The 20,144-nt window shown below is 52.4% G+C and overlaps 1 protein-coding gene across 1 annotated transcript in view; it reads left to right on the top strand.

Annotated features, from left to right (window-relative positions):
• Positions 1-20,144, top strand: part of MEGF11 (multiple EGF like domains 11) — a 325,951-nt gene that overhangs the window by 276,245 nt on the left and 29,562 nt on the right. The window contains exon 10 of the mRNA XM_046654139.1: positions 1,905-2,079. Coding sequence (XP_046510095.1) covers positions 1,905-2,079 — 175 coding nt within the window. The remainder of the gene's footprint in view (positions 1-1,904; positions 2,080-20,144) is intronic.

Genomic DNA, 20,144 nt, shown 5'->3' with positions numbered 1-20,144 from the left:
GATTATTAGCTACTTGCTCTTACTATTCAGGAACTATCTGCTCCTGTCCATCCCTCGTTTTCCATGAGAAAATCCAGGGCTTGGCTGGGCTTCATACAATCAGTTTGTTCATTAATTCATTCACCAAAGATGTGCTGAGCACCTCCAGTGTGTCAGGGATTCTGCTGGGCCCTGGGGTACAATACAGAGGTTAATCAGAGAGACAAAGTGCCTGCCCCCGTGGAGCTGCCACCTGGCTGGGGAGACAGATGAGAAACAAGTCAGCAGACGCAGAAAGTAATTACACATAGTGAAAGTACTATTTATTCCCCAATATTAAATTGGGCAGTGAATATGAGCCAGGCACTGGGGATCCAGCAATGACCCAGGGAGACAAGGCACACGTCTTTGTGGAACTTCAGAACCAAGACTTGTACCCAGGAGCCGGCCCGGTGGCACAGCAGTTAAGTTTGCACATTCTGCTTTGGTGGCCTGGGTTCACTGGTTTGGATCCTGGGTGTGGACCTACACACTGCTTGTCAAGCCATGCTGTGGCAGGTGTCCCACATATAAAGTGGAGGAAGATGGGCATGGATGTTAGCTCAGGGCCAATCTTCCTCAAAAAAAAAAAAACAAAAAAAAAAGACTTGTACCCAGCATCCTCCTACCAACCCAGAGCAGGCTTCTTTCAACATATCCCGTGAGCTAAACTCTGGAGCAGGGAAGCAAGTGACATGGGGAATCTAAGAGCCTTGTCTTTACCATCCAGCGTCTTCTCTAGAATGTTAGTCTGGGTCCTCCCAGAAGCAGACGCCAAGTGCAAGAGATTTACGGGGGAAACAACTGTGAGGGGGAAATGGAGAGGGTGCTGGGGAGGCTGGGAGAGCATCAGATCACAATGCAGGTCTGCCTTGGGGGAAGGAGAGAGGGAAGGAAGGCTGGGTGGAAAGTCTTAGACTGCAGCACAATTCTAAGAAAGTTTGGCAATAAGGAGAGTCTTTAAGCCAAAGCCACCCATCAGAGGAGTCCCAGATCCCCCAGGAATGTGCCCACCTTAATATGCCTGCTGTGCTCTAGCTGGGAGCAGCCCAAGGGAAGTGTGGCCTCTGAGCAAATGTAGTGATGGATTTCAGACATAGCAGCTGGGGCCATCAGTCAAGTTCACTTCCGCAGAAGCTCTTGAGAAGTACATTGTCACCACACCTGTCATCCCCCTGATCATGAATTATTGGCTGTTGGATCAGACCTTGCCAGCCAGAGATTGCCCAGTCTCTAGAGGTCATGCTAGGCAGCCCTGCCTCCAGCCAAGTGGTCCTTTCTCTGGCCTAGACAGATAGGAGATGGAGACGAGCTTGCTCCCTCTTAAAGAGCCCTGGCAAAGCACAGATGGAGGGGATCCTCTCCAATGCAACATTGCCAGAGAGGGGAGGCCACGCCTGCCCTGAGGTCTCATTTTAACTCAGCAAATGTGCACTGGCACCTATGATATGCAGAGCCACTGGGCCTCACTGCGCCCGCTCCCACCCTGGCATCTGCCTTGGGTGAGGGGTGAGTGAAGCTCTTGATCCCATTGTTCGTAAGGCATGGGACTGAAGAGGCTGCCTTCCGCTTGTGTCTCTGTGTATTTGTATTATAAAGAGCACTTGTTTGGGAGTCAGAAAACCTGTGTTCTGGTCCTGACTTTGCCACTTCCTTGCTGTGCGACTTTAGGCAAGTTATATAACCACCATGAGCTTCAGTTTCTTGGGGCTAATAAGACATGTGGCCTTTGTGTCTTCTGACAAACAAACAAGGCATTGAGCAGCTTAAGCTCAGAGGCCCTTTGATCGTGCTACCCTGGGCAGACCAGACTCAGGGTGGGCAGAGGGTGGGACATGGCCACCTCCCTGACTAGACTGTCTTCTCATCGTTCTCTCATCTTTCAGCTGCCACCCAGTGACTGGAGCTTGCACCTGCCAACCGGGCTGGTCTGGCCATCACTGCAATGAGTCCTGCCCTGCTGGCTACTATGGCGATGGCTGCCAGCTGCCCTGCACCTGTCAGAACGGCGCCGACTGCCACAGCATCACTGGGAGCTGCGCTTGTGCCCCAGGCTTCATGGTAAGACGGGAGGGGTCTCCCATGGCCTCTCTGCCCCCCACCCCGACACAGGAGAGGAGGGGCCAGCTCCTCCCACCTCTGGGTGGAATTGAAGAGTGTGGCCTTGTGCCCAGGGATGAAGAATAGGAAGTGTCTCTGCGTCCCCCTCAGAGATAGATTCCCCGACTAGAGAGCCCCCAAGGCTGTTCTCAAAGGGCCAGTTCTGCTGGGGTTTGTGACTGTAAAAGTAATAGAAGGAGGAGGTCTCTCCATTGTCCCCTCACCCTGAAACACCAGTTGTCCTCTCTGAGCCCGGCTCCCCCCTGTCCATGTCCTCATGCACACAGTATTTTTACAACAGATGACCACCGTGCACACAGACAGTTATGCATTCTGCTTTCTTTCACCCACATCTGCTGCTTGGGCTTCTTAATTATCATTTTAAATGGCTGCATGACACTTCAGGAGCTCATGTACCCCGGTTTACTCAGCCATCCTCTCCCTGCTAAATATTGAGTTGTCTCCAACGTTCACAGCAAATGTCGCAATGAGTGTCTTTCCACAAACAGCCTTTCCTCTCCCATTGAATAGCTTCCTTAGGGTGGATTCCCAGGGTCAGTGGGCATAATGTATTTACACCTCCTGATGGATGTTGCCATGTTACTTTCCTCAAGGGTTATATAAATCTATATACCGCCACCAGCCGTGTATGAATGTACCTATTTCAAAACAACTTTGCTAATATTCTTTTTTTTAATTCTTGCTAATTATATAGGTAGAAAATGGCTCCTCCATTTTGCTCTAATTTGCATTTCTCTGATTACTAGGGAGAGTGAACCTTTTCCCCACGTGTTTGTTTACCATTTGTATTTCCTCATGAATTATGCTGGTCTTTATGAGGTTTGATTCTACGGAATTTGACACTGGAAGTGGAATCCTGTTCAAAGGTGGGGTGTGCCCAGTGGGTCTGAGGACCCAACACTCAGAGGTCCCCTGTGGCCGTATTTTTTATTGTGCAGTAGAAAGTGTGGCCTTTGGAACCAGATCGGGGTCACGTCCTGGTGTCCTGCTGACTCGCTGCGTGACCTCGGGCTAGCGAGCTAACCTCCCTCAGGATCAGTTTCCTCACTGTGGAATGGAACAGCCGCCTTGCAAAGTTGTTGTCAGGTGTGGAGATGGCATGTGTACAGTGCCTGGCCTCAGCACTCCTCAGACTTCAGGGAACTTGGGAATCACTTGTTAAAGTGCAGATTCTGATGCAGTAGATCTGGGGAAGGGCCTGAGGTTCCACATCTCTAACAAGCTCCCGGGTGATGCCAGCGCTGCTGGTCAGTGGCCTCACTGCCAATAGGAAGGGGATGGTGCTCAACTTGGGCTGCCCTTTGGAAACACTTGGGGAGCTTTACAAACACTGATGCCTGTGCCCCCTCCCAGAGATGCTGATGTATTTAGTCTAGCTGTGGTCTGGTTGAGCCCAATGTGCTGCCAAGGTGGAGATCCACTGAAGTACAAGGAAGCATTTGTCATGATATAGGAATGTGGTTGGCCCAGTGACAATGTCTTTTGTGGTCTATAGAAGGAAACTGTTCAGCTCCTTCTTCCTCCTCCCCAGTGCAGATAAAACTGGGTGAAAATGACCTCCAGGGGCCTCTTTGAAAGAGAAAGAAGTCTGTTTCTCCTGCAGGTTTCCTTTCTAATTTACCTTTATTGATGTGAGCCTTGTCCGTAACTTCATAGAAAAATGGCGTGCCCTAGGTTTTGGGTTTGGGTAGGAGAGAATAGTTGTTTCGGATTAAAGATCTCACATAGCAAAGTGATCAGGTGACTGAAGCTGAAGTGAACAGACCACAGCAGACTGCTGGTGGGGCCTCCTGACCCCCGTCCCAGCTTAGCTACCAGAGCTATTCTATGAGTTAGGGCAGGGGGCTTCCCCTCTCAGTGTCCCAGTTCCTTCATCTGTAAATGGTGAGTGTGCAGGAGGAGATGAACCAACTGATTTCTAAGATGGTCTGTTATGTGGACTCCATGGACCAAGTCAGGAAACACACCCTTCTGGGGGAAATGAGGGAAAGTAGGAGCAAGGAGGTGTGTGCGTGTATATTGGCTGGGGGAGAGGGGCTCACTGAGGTTGTTATGGTCTGATTGCAGACATTGTCTGTGGGCCTGCTGAGAGTTCCACCTTCCTGTTCCCCCTTCTTCACCCCCAGCTGCCTGCCTGGTCACTGCTCCTCAAAGGACGGGGAAATCAGGGCCCTGGGAGGGCCTAGGAGGGTCCTAGGGAGGCTAGTGTCTATGTGTCCTGAGGCCAGGGCTCCAACAGTCTGCAGGCCAGGCCACGGCCTTTCTTCCTCCCATCTGGGATGCAAATGACTTCCTGCCCTTGAACTTTGGGGGACCTGGTGCTTCTGTGGAGTCCTGGCTGCCTGGGGCTCAGGGCTAAAACAGATTGTGAGCCAAGCTGCCCTGGTGGGACCCTGTGTACTCCCATCCATCTCCTCCTGCCCAGCCTCATTATACCTGGAAAGGCTCTTCTGGGGCCCTGCCGGGTGTTGAACAGGAGCCTTGAGCAGGAGCCGCTCAAGGTGATTACAGAACAGTCAATTGTTCTCATCCAGCGTGACTCATTCCTGCATGCGCCAAGGGGGAAATTATTACTGTCGCCCTCTTCCCAGCTTCTGAATGAATGCAACTTCCTGGCTCTGGTCAGGGTGGTTGGTTTGTGAATGTATGCGCCTGCCTTTTCCCTTGAAAGATATTTAGGATGGGCAATTAATTAGAGAATAATTAAAAGAGTCCTTTTCTGAGTGTTTTGAGCCCTTGATCCTAGGCTCAGCAACCTTAGACGTGTCCTCACCTTGCTAGGCCTCAGTTTCCTCATCTGTAAGATGGGAGTCACATCAGGTCCTGCCTGCTATTGGATGTGAGTAGCCAACATGGTAATGGATGTGAGGCCACATCCTCAGCTGTCCCCTCCCACCAGAGCCCTCAATGCCAAGAGCTCTTTAGGGAGGACGTTGGGATAACTTTATGAAAGCAGAGTCTCTGAGGACTGAGAAAGGCCTCAGGCTCAACATAAATGTGAGGAGTGCTGATGAGGTAGTGCAGAGCCACCCCTGGGAGCCCACTGACATGCCTGCTTCAGCCTGGTGGTCCCCACCCCCTGAGGCCTTGAGAATATGGGGCAGAAGCCAGCCCTGCCTGGCACTCTGGGTGTGCTGGCCCTCGCACTCTTTCTCCTTCCTTCCCAGGATACTGGATATTTAGGCTGCTAAGGACTTGGGCGGCTGCTGGGGGCATGGAAAGGCTAATCAGACACCCATCCAGCCTTCAAAGAGCTTGTGCCCAATAATAATCATATTCACCCTAGCAGCAAACACTTATTGAGTCCTTGCTGCGTGCTTCATCTCTATCCCTCACAAGAGTCCTACAGAGGTGTACTTTCAATGTTCCTCAATGTGAAAACGAGGGGCTGAAGTTCAAACAGGATAAGTGACTTGCCCAGGATCACAAAGCCAGTAGTGGCGGGAGCCCTGAACTCTCATATGTTAGATGATAGACTTTGATTGACGGGTCACTGTGGAACCACACAAATCTCAGTTCAAATCCTGGCCCTCCAATCCTCACCCTGCCTACTGGCAAGTCACTTATTCTGCCTAAGCCTGAATTTCCTTATCTATTAAGAGGAGACTTTGCCACGAGAGTGAGAAACTTCATTTGGAAAGTTCATGGCTCAGTGCCTGGAACACAATAGACACCCAGCAAAATGGTAGTAATTAGTGGTAAAATGAGACTAGTGGGGGAATGTTGCTTCCCCCAACCCCAGCACTCTCCTCATCCCAAGGAGAGGGTCAGAGTGAGCTACACCCAGGGGTTCCCTTTAGAGCAGAGCCATGAACATGCACAGTTGCTGTTACAAGCAGGTCCTTCCAAGCACCTGCAGAGGCACTGTGGGGTGAACACACCTGTCAGTGTTTGCGGAAATGGACATAGGCATGGAGGTAGGAAGGGAGTCTGGGTATTCATGTGTTAGCTTGGCCACAGCAGTGCATTCACTCAGGGTATGCATTACTGAATTACACGGGGGCTCCTGGGTGGGGGAAAAGAGCTGAAAAGCCAAGAAGCCAAGTTCCTAGCTCTGGTTCTGCTTAATTTGGGGGCTTCTATTTCTCATCTATAAAATGGGAATGAGATTCTCTGCCAAACAGAAACAATGGTGTGGGAGCCAGTCCTTAAATTGGGATTGCTTGAAATTGGAGGGAGGACATTGTTTCAGCACCTTGGACAGTTCCCATGAGCCTGTGCTCCAAGGTTGCTCTTGCCTTGTTAGAACCCAGGGTCCTCACCCAGTCAGAACACCAGGGTGGACAGGGATGGAGGAGGGCAGAGGGAGAGTCATGTGACAGGGGCCTCCAGAGTCCTGGGAGTGTCCATGTGAGGGGAGATCCAGGAAATGAGGAGGGAGTCGCAGACTTGTGGTTGAGGGAACCAAGTGGAGTCGTCCATCCCCTTGGGGCTTGGAGTCACATCACCCCTTTCCATGGCTTCTTGTTACCCACCAAATAAAGCTCAAACTCCAATCCTCTGTAACCTGCCCTTAAAACTAATTAAGCCACCCTGACCTTATCTCCTGCTAAGTCCTGCCACAAACCTATGCTGGGGCCACACAAAACTCACTTCTCCCTAAACAGTGTCTGCTTTGAGGCCTCTGCTTATGCCTTTTCTCAAGTTTTTCCCTCTTCCTAGAATGCGGTCCCCACTGTCCTTATCTCAGTCTATGAAAATTCTTCTCAGCTTTTCAGGCTAAGATCAAAGGCTGCCTCTTCCACGAAGCCTTCCCTGAATATTCCTCTCTTCTGTCCTCTCTGTCCACACAGCACATGGCTTATACTCAGAGTCTGTCTCTCTCCAACCCTGCACCTCCTACTGTCCCCCCTCCCCCCAATGCCTACCATGTGAACATCTTGCTCAGTATACTCTTTGAAATGAATGAAATTATTGGGAAGAGCAATGAATGCCATTAAGCAGAAGGAAATTCATGGCATTTCTCAAAGGGCCTTGCCAGCAGGTCTGGGGCTTGAATCTACCCATTGGCTTCTCTGCAGTTCAAATAAACAGCTGCAGTGGCACTGGAGCATCTGTCCCTCAACCTCGTCTCTGGGTTCTTTGGGCAAATAATGTAATACTGTGTAATGGTTACTCAGAGGCTCTGAAGACAGATTCCCTGCCTTCAAGTACCAGCTTTGCTGCTTATTAGCTGTGTGTCCTTGGGCAAGATACTTTACCTTTCTGTGCCTCTGTTTTCTCATATGTGAAAGGGGAATAATAATAAACTCCATGGGATATTAGACTGATTAAATTAGTTCATATATATAAAATAAGTAGAATACCTGACATATTAGTAATCTTTCAACAAGTGTTAGCTATTGTTATCATTATTGTTGTTGTTGATGCTGCCACTGCTATCGTTGTTATTTACCCCAAGGGGTCCCCCACTTGAAGAGGCTGACTGGTCCTGGCCTGAGTGCCCTGTTTGAGGGTACAGGTAGAAAGGGGGATGAGAGGAAGAGAGCAGAATTAGTAGAGACTTCCTCCTGGTTGGGAGCTGCAGGGTTGCCAAAGGCTCTGGGGTTCCCAAGGGCAGCCACAGAGCCAAGGATAGACTTTCTCATCACAGGGGGGAGAAGGCCATTTTCTCAGTCTTCCACGCTCCTCTGTTGACCAGCTTTCCTTAATTAAGGCCTCACCTGGGTGGCCAGACTGATGAAGCCTCCTCTGCTGCTCCAGGACTAATTGCTGCCATCTTGGCACCTGGAACAAACAGCCTGTGAGGTCACTGCCAGAGCTGCAAAGACTTGATTTCCCAGACCTCCTCCCCGTGTGGAACCCAGGGCTAAGAGATAAGGGGCCTCTGGTCATTCCTCAGCACAGATGCTCCCTTTCAGCTCTGGCTATAATGGGGATGGGAAGCAGGGCAGGCGCAGGAGGGGGCCTGGTGTCCCCTCCCATGGGATTCGGGGCCAATATTTCTCCCCTGGTTGACAGAATTTCTATTACCTTAAAGGGCTCATCTATTTATGCTGCAATTTTTTGAAGCCCTGTCTGCCATTATTGAACCCTGCATGCCAGCGAGGGGAGCGGGCACTCCATCACCCAAATGAACAAACTCGTTTCCACATTTTTCTCTCCTTTCTCCGTGCTGTCGGTGGCTCATACGCAAACCTCAGCTGCTCTGGCTGGGGAAGGCAGGAGTGGGTAAGAGTTATGAAAATCGAGATCAGTGGAGCAGTGATTGAATTTTCCTTCAAGGCTTCCGATGTGGTTTAAGACGTCACCCTCCCCCCACCGACCTCCCCCAAGCTGGGCAAAGTGTGTGTCTGCCTCTCGTGCGGCTCCTGAGCTGGAGCTAGGGAGCAAGGGCAGCTGGGGAGCCAGAAGAGAATGTGGACTGGAAATTATAGCCAGGTGACATGTATATAACGTGCGCACTGTCCCTGTCCTAGTTGTTTTGTTCTTCATCAAACTGCGGTCTGCAGACTGTTCGTGCTAAGGGAAGAAGAGCAGTTTCTCATCCCCCGCCCCCCTCCGTTGACTAACTTCCTAATTATTGTAGTAAAAGATTCTCCTGGATGCTGCTCTGGGGGTGAGGAATTCACCATGTAGCTGCCATGCCCGTGTGAGCAGAGGAGCACAGGTAGTGCAAAATAGCAGAAATGACCCAAAACTATAAACACATCCACACAGGTACTCCAGTACTCAAATCCCGTCTCTGCCATCACCTGCTGGGTGGCTTGGGCCCAGTCACCCAAGCTTCTCAAGCCTCAGTTTTTCATCTACAAAACAGGGTGGATAATGGTACTATGTGAGGGTGTTATTCTTAGGACTGACTTAGATCGAATATGCAGAGTGCTTAGAACAAAGCCTGGCGTATAGCCAATGCTCAATAAATGATAGTTGAGGTTTCTTATGTAGTTGTGTGGAGATGACACACTGGAAGCAAAAGGCGTGGACTTTGGGGTCAGACAGGCCTGAACTGAAATCTCAGGGCTGTCACCCAATAGCTGTGTGGCCTTCGGCGATGTACTCAGCCTCTTTCTTTAAAGACTGGCACCTGAGCTAACGTCTGTTGCCAATCTTTTTTTCCTTCTTCTTCTCCCCAAAGCCCCCCGGTACATAGCTGTATATTCTAGTTGTGCGTGCCTCTGGTTGTGCTGTGTGGGACGCTCCCTCACTGTGGCCTGACGAGCCGTACCATGTCTGCTCCCGGGAGCCAAACCAGCAAAACCCCAGGCCGCCGAAGCAGAGCGCGTGAACTTAACCACTCGGCCACGGGGCCGGCCCCCATACTCAGCCTCTTTGAGCTCCAGTTTCCCAAGCATAAAATGGGTTAATAATGCCTGCCCTGTGAGCACAACATGGGAATTATTCTTCATAATGGCAGAGTTAGAAGAATGCTCAGTGCTTCCCTAGTACAACCTCTCATTTTACAAAGAAAGAAACCAAGATCCAGAGAGAGATAGTGACTTATCTCAGGTCACACAGCAAATCTTTGGCAGAACTAGGATGGAAAGCAGGTGACAGAACTCCCAAGCTGAAGCTTTTTCCCCCTTCGCCTCCATCTCATGAGTTTGCTATCCCCAGAGCAGACACCTACTGATTTTTCCCAGGGCAGAGAGAGAAGAGTGGGGAGGTCACCAGACGGTTAAATCACATTGGCAATTAATCCACAGAGCAAAGTAAGGAAAATTGGTTTTATCTCACTGAGGCTGAGTCCAACCTTCCCCCTCGGGGACACTGTGGTTTGTGGTTTTATTGGGGAAAACTGCTGACTCTTCCATCTGAAAAAAGAGACGTTCCCCGTGTCACACTGCCCTCTCCCTGCTGTGCTCCTCAGGCCCTCCTATCAATGCCCTCATCTCCAGGGTCTGGCGCTGGGGCTTCCGTCTCTCCATGCCGCAGCAGAGGCGGTTGGGGCAGGTCTGGGGCGTCCATGCTTTAAGCATGCCCAGTCTTCTTTTTGTCCAGGTCTCTGGCATTGTTGCGGTTTCTGCCTCTGCCAGGTCCCAGTCCTGGCCACCCCACAGACGTGGCAGAGGGAGGCCAGGGCGGGGAGTCAGAGGAGCTTTCCTGAAAGGTCTGAATGGGATGGCCGAGTGGGGATGCTGATGGCCCATACTGGGAGCACTGAATCCTGGGGGCCCGGGCCAGGCACCCTGCTCCTCATACGTTCTTGTACTTCATCCTCCAACAAGCCTGAGGTAGGGGCCGTTGGGATCCATACTTGGCAGATGAGGAAACTGAGGCTCAGAGAGGTGACGTAACCTTCCCTAGTTGCTAACTGGCCACCAGGAGCTGAGCCTATGGCTGTTTGAACCCAGAGCCTGCCCTTTTAGCCACAAACCAAAATTGTCTGGAGAGGAGAAGGCTGTGGATCCGTGTTAAATAACCAGCTTTAGACTCTCTGGCCTTTTCCTAGGAAAGTGGACAACGCCTGGCAACCTCATTTCTCAGCTGGAGCCAGTGAGCTCCCACCCCTTGTCTTCAAGGGGAGGTAGGCTGAGACCCTCAGTCCCCTTCCCTTACTTTGGGGCAGCACTTTACAGTTTACCCAGCCATCTCACACCTGAGCTTGTTAGTCCTTACAGCTCCCCTGTGAGGAAAGCAGGATGAGTATCATTAGCTGTATTTCACAGATGAGGAAACCGAAGCTCAGAGTGGTTACGAGTCTTGTCCAAGATGATGTGACTTGTGAGGACATCAAGCTGGGCCTAGAACCCAGGGCTCATGGCTCTAAGGCCAAGCTCGCCTCAGGACAGCCAAGCAGGGAGGGGAGGTCAGTGCTGAGGAGGGGGCCAGCTGGGAGTCAGACCTGGGCTCCGACCCTGGCTCTGCCACCTACTTGCTGTTAGACTTTGCCCAAGTCACTTCACCTCTCTGTGCTTTAACTTTATCTTCTGCAAAATGGGGCACAAACCCTACTCCCTGTATCCTGGGGCTGGTGTAAAGCTGAGAGGAAACACGTTGTTGGGAAGAACTGGAAGTAGGGCCAGGGTGTGTGCACCCAGAGGCACGCGGGGGAGCAGTGGGCCCCAGGCCCACAGACTAACTCCCCCCACCAAGGCTGTGGGTCTGGAACAAAGGAAGATCCCACTATCGCCCTGCTACCTCTGCCCTCAAGCTCCGAGACCCCACCAGCACGGCCCCTCCCCAGCCATCTCCCCCTTAGTCATTAGCACCGCTACTCCTATCTGCAGGAGTAATTATGGACCCCAGGAGGGGAAGGAATTCCTGCCAGAAGATGTGATTATGTCTGGAAAGTGAAAGATGTTGCAGAAAAAGGTCATGAATAAATTACTTCAAGGTGGGGCTAATAGGAAACTAACAATGGGGGTAAATGCAAAAACAAAACACAAAACAAACAAGCGTTCTCTCCAGACACCACTAAAGAATTGCTCTCACCTCTCCTAAAAGTTCAGAGGGGGAGTGTTACTGCCCTGAGACAGGCACAGGGAAGCCGGGCAGGGCTGCTCAGCCACCAGGCACAGAGGACCCAAAGAGCAGGGGTGTAGGGAATGTGAAGGAAAATAGTGGGAGCGGGGCAGGCTGGGCCCTGCATGCCGGGGTGGGGACTTGTGACGAGGGAGCCATTGCAGTCTTGAGCAGGGGCAGGTGTGACAAAACGGTGCTGCAAGTTGACCTCCATACCCTGTGCAGGGAGATGGTGACATCACCGTCTAAGAACCCAGCATGCAGCAGGCACTCAATAGATGCTGGTTCCCTTCACTCCCTGTGGTTCCTCAGTGGAGGCCGCTTGGCGGAGTGGGGAGAGCATGGGCTTTGAGTCAGGGAAACCTGACTTCGAATTCAGCCCTGCCACCTGCCAGCTGGGCAACTGACAGCGGCTTCCCCTCTGGCGCCTGACTTTGCTCCCCTGGCACGTGGAGTACCTTGCAGGATGGTTGTGGGGGGGAAACAGGACAAGCAGTGAAAGTGACAGTGAAATGGACAAGTGAAAATGGACAGAGCAAGAGGGTAAATCTTAGTTTCTTTTCTTACATCTGTGGTGGGCCTAGGCTCTTACTGGGCCACGTGTAATAATCAAAATGCCTAAAGCGTTTATAGCACTTCCTCTGGGCCAGGCACTGTTGTGAGAACATTACATACGTTAATTTGTTTAATCTTCACCACTACCCTTGGAGGAAAGTACTACTGTAATCCCCATTTTGCAGACAGGGTAACTGAGACACAGAGGGGTTCATAACTTGCCCAAAGTTTGTCAACTAAACCCCAATAAAGCTGAAAAAATAAAATAAGTTGCCCAAGGTCCCATAAGCGTCAGAACCAGTACCTGAGCCCAGTAGGCAGGTTCCAGAGCCCATGGGCTTGACGTGGCCTTCTGCCACCTCTTTGTGACCTGCCTCCTCTGTGGGCAAACCCCGAGAAACCCTCGCTGCCTCCAACCAGGAGGAAACCCTAACCATGGCCACAGGGCTGCTCCGGCCAAGAGAGCTGAATTTGGAGGTGGCGTCAAACTACGGGGCAATCCGGCACCCGTCAGTTAGCTCAGGGCAAGTGTCTATTTCCCAGGTGGTGGCGTGGATGGAGCGCCCAGTCGTCACCCTGGCACACGTCTGTATCACAGTTCTGCCACTACACAATGCTCTCATGTCCATCGTCGCACGTGTCCTCACGGCCCTCTGAGATTACATGTCACTGTTGCCATTTTACACACAAGGAAATAGGCTCAGCGAGGTTCCACAGCTCTGAGCATCTCAGCCCTCCCCACTCACAAGCCCAGGGCTAACAGGAGGAACCCTTCCTGCCTCATCTCCCTCCCCCTGGGACCTGCAGCCCCAGACAGGCCCTGCCCCAGGCAGGAGTCACCAGTCCTTCCTATGGGGAGGTCTGAGCTGAGCTCCCTTCACACCTGGCTGCCTGAGGCCTCGCGGGGAGCACAGTCCGGGTCCACATTATATGTAGTGAAGCATTCTATGACAACTTGGCTGAGAAACCTCTGGGAGCCAGAAGAATCCAGAGGAAACCAACTTTATAAAGACTTGGGTAATTTAACTCGGGTAAGGTGGGGGTTGGGAGGGGCGGGCGGCCTCCACAGGCAGGGGCAGCCTTTCTCATCTCCTCTCCTTTTCGTTCCCTGGTAAAGCTGCTCAGGTTTCATCTTCTGGGCTTTCTTTGTGTTCAGTCTGTAGTTGTTTTTTTTTTAAATGATTCCACAATCGATAAGCGATCGGATTTTCCTGAGTTTGGCCTCTCAGCCTCTCTGAAACAGAAAGGAGTGGCCCACATGCCTGCCTTTGGGGGAGGGGGTTCCTAAAATAGGCTGGAACACTGAGTCACTTGCTTGGTCTCAGGGACCCACCTTTGTCTTCGGGGCAAAATTTGAGGCCAGGCATTCAAGGCCTTCATGGCTGGGCCAAGTGTGAGCTCCAGGCCCCTGTCCCACTGCTGCCCATCGTCCCCGGTGCTCCAGCAACTGCCTTACCCTGGAGACTCCCTCACCCATGGACAGCCCCACCTCCATCCCTTTGTTCTATGTGTCCCTTCCCTGAGATGCCCCAGTTCTCTGTCCTCCTGGCCACACCCTGCCGGAGCACCTCTAGGCTCCGCTCAGAAGCCTTCTTGCTTTCTTCCTGTCAGGACGTAACCTTTCCGTAGTACACTGGCACGCCCACTCTGGTGGCACGTTGTGGATGTTTCTGTCCTCTCTGCTGTATGGAAAGCTGTGGGGGTCAGGTCTGTCTGATTCAAGCCTGTGTCCCTACCCTTTTCCTCATCCTGCCGCCCTTCTGACCCCAGCCCACTCCCAGGCTGGCACAGTCTCCTGCACAGAGTGTGATCAGTAACTATTCACTGAATAAATGCACAGGTGGTTTAGAGCATCCCCTAAATCGTGAATGTGCCACACTTTTTTTGAACCTAGTAAACACCTCCCATCAGCCTCTGCAGGCCCCTCTGTCCCCTACAATCTGGTGCCCACTTGGGACATTGTCACCATCACTATAGTCAGATTCTGCCTTTGCAGGCCACTGCCCTGGGCCCACACCACCCAGCTGCCACCCCAGAGGAGCTGGGTTCTGCAGTGCACAGGCACGCATGCCCTCTCCTATATATCCAACCCCCGCAACGTGGACCCAGCATGCCCACACCATGCACACCATGTTCAAAGCCTCCGTGATCAAATCACCCTTGAGGCTCTCTGGCCAGGATCGGCCCAAATGTCCAACATGCTGAGCTTACTCCACAGCTGTCACACCACTGACACAGAGCATTTAGACACACCAAACTCCCACACCATATGGACCACGCATGGGGGTACCCTATAGCTGCCATCCAAATCAGGACACTGGGACAACAAGCCTAAATCCTATCCCTAACCTGCTCTTCTACAAGTGCAAAACGCATTGTACCTCGCAAAACGCATAGGGCCCACATGTATTATTCGTATGACGTACATCACACACGCACGCACAGGCTCACCAAGAACAGCGTCTGGAAGTAGGGAGGGAGCCCACCCACACCCCTCCCGGGCCACAGTCTCATCTTGTGCCCTGCCCCCTCCACATTCCGCTCACACACTCCTCTAAATGCTCATGAAAGCTTCCCCTAATGTCCAACATCGGCTTTCCCAGCAGTTCAGAGACACTTTTTTAAACCACTAAGGAAATCGTGAAACCTCATGTGGAGTGACTGGGGCCTTATGCTGTCAGTGTTTGCCCAGAAACTCCCAAAGATGGCAGCCCAGCCTTGGCAAGGAAGCCTGGTTCTGTTCTCAGAGGGAGTGGGACCCAGAAGGCCTGCGAGAGATGCTCTGATCCTCTGTGGCTGGAACCCTCCCCACCCCCAGCGCCTCAGGGAGCACAGGAGCTCTGGACGGGGCCCGGGAGCAGGGAGAGCTCCAAGGCCTGGAGTGGAAAGCGGGAAAGCGCAGGTGTCATGGGAAGCTGTCTCCTTTAGCTAAGGGCTGAGGCCTGCCTGTGTGCACAGAGCTGATAGCATACCCAGTCATCATCAGCACCAGCAGTGGTGGCGGCATCATCACTATCATCTTCGCTATCGCCAGCTTTATCTCTTTCAGAGGATGTGCATTATTTGAAGGATGTCAACAGCCTAACTCTTGCTCGCACTGCCTGTTATTCCACCATCTTAGCCTTATTCCTTCAAGTCTTGAAACCCTTTGGACTTCAAGAGCCTCCTAACATTAGAAACAAATGCCCCCTGAGAGTTCCTACCATAAGCCCCTTTAGCCATTTCTGCCTCCACTGTCAACACGCGTTTAACAGATGTGTGGGAAGGCACCTGCCAGAGGGCCTGGCATATGGTAGGTGCAGGGACATTTGGGTCCCGTCACTGCTGCCCTGTGGGGAGACAGCTTGGGCTGTGGAGTCAGTCGGCCCATTCCCCACCTGTGACTTGGGGCACGCTGATCGCGCCTCTCTCTAGGATGGCCCCTCTCTAGGAAGGTAATTCCTTCCCTGCAGGGCTGTTGTCAGAACAAAAGGAGATAAGGGACAGGCTGGCACCAAGGAGGTGGTTAAAATCTGAGTTTCCTTCCTCCTGTCTCCGGCACTGGGGATGGTCAATTTGTCCCAAGCCAAAGGGTCGGCCTGTCTGTAGGGTGGGAGGGCGTGGACAGTGGTGAGGAGGGTCCTGCCCGCCTCCGCTCCCCGCTCTCTGCATGGACCCGACACACATATACGTCTCCAGGGATCTCAGACTCGGGAGTCACCTGAGAAGACACGAATTCCTCCTGAGTGCTGAGCAAGCCATTATCAGCCAGTGGTGCCTTCTCTGAACTCAGGAGGGACTCTTGGAGGAAGGAACAGTTGGAGAAACGGAAGAGGCTACAGATAGGACAAGGGCATTGTTGGGGAGGAGAAAAGAAACTTTGTTTCACCAAGACAGTAGCTGAGTCTCCAGGAAGACCCCAGGTCATGCAGCCAGTGAAACAGGCTAAACTTGACCCCAAATGTCCTTCCTTGGCCATGCTCACTGTCTCACGTCTCCCTGAAATGTCTTGGTATCTGTTTGGGATCTATTAGAAGGTGTCTCTGCTCCTCAAGAGGCCTCTTGAGATATCAGAGTCATGAGCATATTTGTGCAAATTAGAAAATGGTACCCCTTTCTCAAGACATTCTACTGACATCTACCAGAAAACTGATGTAATATATACACAAACTATGACTATCATGTGACTGGCACCTCTAGAGTTGTGCAGTACACAGCCTGCACAACTGTACAGAGCAGCCTCAGGTCACTGACAGCCCATTCATTTTGGACAGGCATAGGGCTTCCAGGCCTAACCTTTAGCCCTTCTGCACCCATCCCCCATGGGAGCCACACAGAATGACTCAGCCGCATAAGCCCAGGGCATTCCCCCCTCAGCACAGGAGGCAGGGATGGGGATGAATGTGACAAGTGGCCTCCATCCCTCTCTCCCTCTCACCTCTCTGGCCCTCTGCTCCTCATGCCTTATGCAGAGTTTCTTTTCCCCAGCATGCCTCTTCTGTCAGTTGCTGCTTTATCAGTGACACACTAATTAGGTCCAGTGAGGTTTGCTCTGCATTGGAGAGGCCTCCGTGGCTGGCGTTCTGTCCAAGCTGTTCTCTCTTTGCTTTGTGGGCCACGTGTTACTCTTTCTCCCTGGAAACTCACAAATGAGGCTCCCCATCTGGGAGTCCCACTACCTGAGCCCTTGGAGCCAGGAGTGGGGTAACTGAGAAGGGTGGGGAGGGGGAGTGCAGCAGCCCTGGGCTGGCGCTCTCCTTGCCAGAGCAGACGCTTGCCTTGCAAGAGGCTTTGTAAACAGTAAAGCACACTCCACATGTGTGCCGCTGGCGCTGAGGTGACATTGGACACCAAAATCAGGCTGCTTTGGTGCCTCTAAAACTCCGGGAATAGCAGGGGAGTGAGCAGAGGATTGGGAGGCCCCTGAAGGCAGCCTGCAGAACATCTGGAAGTAGGGAGGGGACCAGCCTGCTCTCCTCTCACGCCACAGCCTCATCTGTGCCTCCCCGCCGCCAGCCACTCGGCGGTGAGCTCTGCGAGGGCAGGGACAAGCTCTGTTCGGCTCACCATGTGTCCCCTGGCCTAGCACAGTGTCCGACACATACTAGTGCTTGAAAACCATCTCCTGAATGACTGAATGAATTCAGTATGTGTGCACCGAGCACCCACTGCGCGAGGCACTGTGCCAGGGCTGGGGCCCCAGGGTCGAACACAGCCGACCCCCTCCTTACCCTCATGGAACTAACAAGCTAGTGAATGAGAGCTGATTTTTTAAAACTCCTTACAACTGTGGTGAGGGCCGCAAAAGAGCCAGGGAACAGGGAAACCTGCTCTGCAAGGGGGAGGGCAGGGAGAAAGTTAAAGAATAGGGGAGCGGAAGGGGACCTCTAGTCTAGGGTAATGGTTAGGAGACCCAGGGCCCATCACGGCACCTGGCCTATGGTAGATGCTCGACAGACATTTGTCACTTTGAGCCAGTGCTTTTGCCTGACTTGGATCCATGTACTCTGACCCCAGGTCCAGGGCCCTTTCTTGCCTAAACCATCTCTACTCCTCCAACAAGAAAACTTGTGGGCCAGGGCGATGACCTGGTTGCCTGTCCCAGAGTCCTGCCTGCTGAGCTCCCACAGGCTGGCAGGAGCACGCTCACCGCCTCGGCTGGATCCAGAGAACCCCATTCCACTCTGTTTACACTGCCTCCTACCCACAGAACATATGTAAGGGGACTCAGAGACGAGCTTGCACAATTGGCTCTCTCTTTTGTGTGAGGGAGGGTCAACCACTTTCCATCCTCCTCTTTCTTCCACTCCAGAAAATACTTATTAACCTCCTCCATTGCAAGGAAAACGGATGATCAACCCAAGAAGCCCAGCTGTTGATTAATTTTCCCAAACAGGGCCAAACTACAAAGCAGCATATTGCAAGGGAGAAAATTCAATAAACAGCATTTGAAACAAATGTAATAGAACATATAACTCATTACCCACTGGGATCCGGGCCTGTGCTGCCACTTTGTGCAAGGAGGCAGGTGGAAGGCAGAGGGGAGATTTGCGTCTCTTTAGCGGGACCAGCTCCGGGGGTTCCATTCCGCCAGTAGCTCTTTCAGATTAAGTTCAAGATGTTAATAGCCAATGCTGCATCTATAATTAACAGGCCTTTGGACGGGAGGAAGAGTTCACAACCATCTTCTACTCACAGAATGAAGACGCTGAGCCGCAGTGACAGGCTTCCTCCAGCAGAAGCTGGAGCCTCAGGGACCCGCCCCTGTGGGAGGTGGAGAGCTCCCTTTCCTGGACTGGGGGGTGTGGGCTGTGGAGGCGAGATGGGGATAGATAAGCATACATAAAAACACCCAGACATCAACTTCCAGGTGTTGAAAAAGGGCCAAAGCATCTGGGCCTCAGCAGGTAGCCCCTCCTCAAGGTCAGGGCCCTATCTTCTGGATCCTCTGTGCGTAGTTGGTGAGTGTACTATCAATATGATCAGGGGCGGCGTAGGCTATCCCAGAGTTTTACCACATCTGAGCTGTTAGCATGCTGGGCTTGAAATGGGAGCCAGGAGATGCCATCTCTGCCTAGCACTGGCTGTGTGACCTTGTGCAAGTCACTTTCACTCTCTTGGCCTGTTTCCACACCTGTGAAACAAGGCAGCTGGACCAGGTGATTCCCAACATCCTTTCCAGCTCTGGCACAATGGGCTCTTCCCACTGTTAGGAATGGGCATGTGGCCAGTCCCAGGCCATGAAATAGCAGAGTGGGTGGCCACACAGCTGGTGTGTGACCCTTAGAGGCCCAGGAGGGCTCCCCACCACTGGGCCTGCATTCCCACCGCTCCTCACTCCTTTGGGCTAAGACCCCTACTGCAGGCAAGAAGATGCTCGGAGAGTCAGAGCTGAAGGGCCCTCAGAGACGACCCAGCCAGTGGTTCCCAGCTAGACACCTGCAAAGGCTGCAGCAAGTTGCCTGCCAGGAGGGTTCTGAACATTTCACCAAGGCTCCGGGCCATTGTCCATTCCCTCTGATGAAGCCGACTAAAACACCAAGGGCTTTTGGTTTTTTGCTTTTAATTAGAATTAAATTAACTCTATGTGATGTCCCAGGTTAGCGTGCACGGATCAGAAGCTCTGACTGGTTGTAGGTGACATCACAGGAATTTCTAGGTCATGGTTGGTGGACAAGATGCTGCCACCAAATTCACATGGTGTGCAGTCACTGGCCAAACTGTACCTGTTCCATACGTGCCTGGCCTTAGACACGAGCACAGAGTGACAGCGGTGTCTTTCAAGTGAGAGGGCTTTATAGAAAGAGGACACTGACAAGGGTTCCTGGTGTAAAAGGCTGGGGAAACTGATGGCTTTCAACAGCCGCATGTAATTGATAAGGAAACCAAGGTCTGTCTATTACCCAGCATGAGCATCGGTCTAGCAGAAGAGAAGGCTGTTTTCCGAGTAAGATGTATAGGATCTCTGGACGGAGATCTCGGGGAACAGCTTCAGTAAAGGCTCCTTAGGGTCTCCTGGCTGAGGGAGTGGGTGGAGGTGCTAGGAGGTGGAAAAGCACATGAGATGCCACATGCAAACTCCCCAGCTTCACAGCTGATCTGAGCTCACAACCTGGGCTCTCAGCCTGTCCTTCTCCCCAGAGTGTGAAAAGATCCCAGGCACCAGCTGGGGGAGGCGGGGTGGATAAGACACGGTCCCTACAGCCGGTCCCCTGAGGAGCACTGGCCTGCAAGTCTCAGCTCTGCCTCGTGGGTCCACTCTGACTTTCGGTCTCCTTCTCATGAAGGATGGATTTGATCATCTAAGGTCCTGTTCAGCTCCGAGGGTCTTGTCTCCCTTAGTGGATGCACTAGAGGCCAACAGTAATTTTCTGGCTGTGCGTCTGACCCTCAGCCTGGCTGGGCAGGGTTTGGGCAGGGGGTAGCAGGGGGAGGTGTGGAACCATAGACCAGGATCTGGCCTGGCTTTCCCCTTTCTCAAGAGCCCCCAGGGAGGCCCAGAGACCGTGTGGTAGCATGGGACCCATCCTTAGACCAGACAATATTCTGCTCCCTGTGTGTGACGG

The sequence above is a fragment of the Equus quagga genome, chromosome 2, assembly GCF_021613505.1.
Source record: "Equus quagga isolate Etosha38 chromosome 2, UCLA_HA_Equagga_1.0, whole genome shotgun sequence".
In the NCBI taxonomy this organism is placed as follows: domain Eukaryota; kingdom Metazoa; phylum Chordata; class Mammalia; order Perissodactyla; family Equidae; genus Equus; species Equus quagga.
The sequence above is the reverse complement of the archived record's forward strand: the minus strand, read 5'-3'. Positions and strand labels throughout refer to the sequence as shown.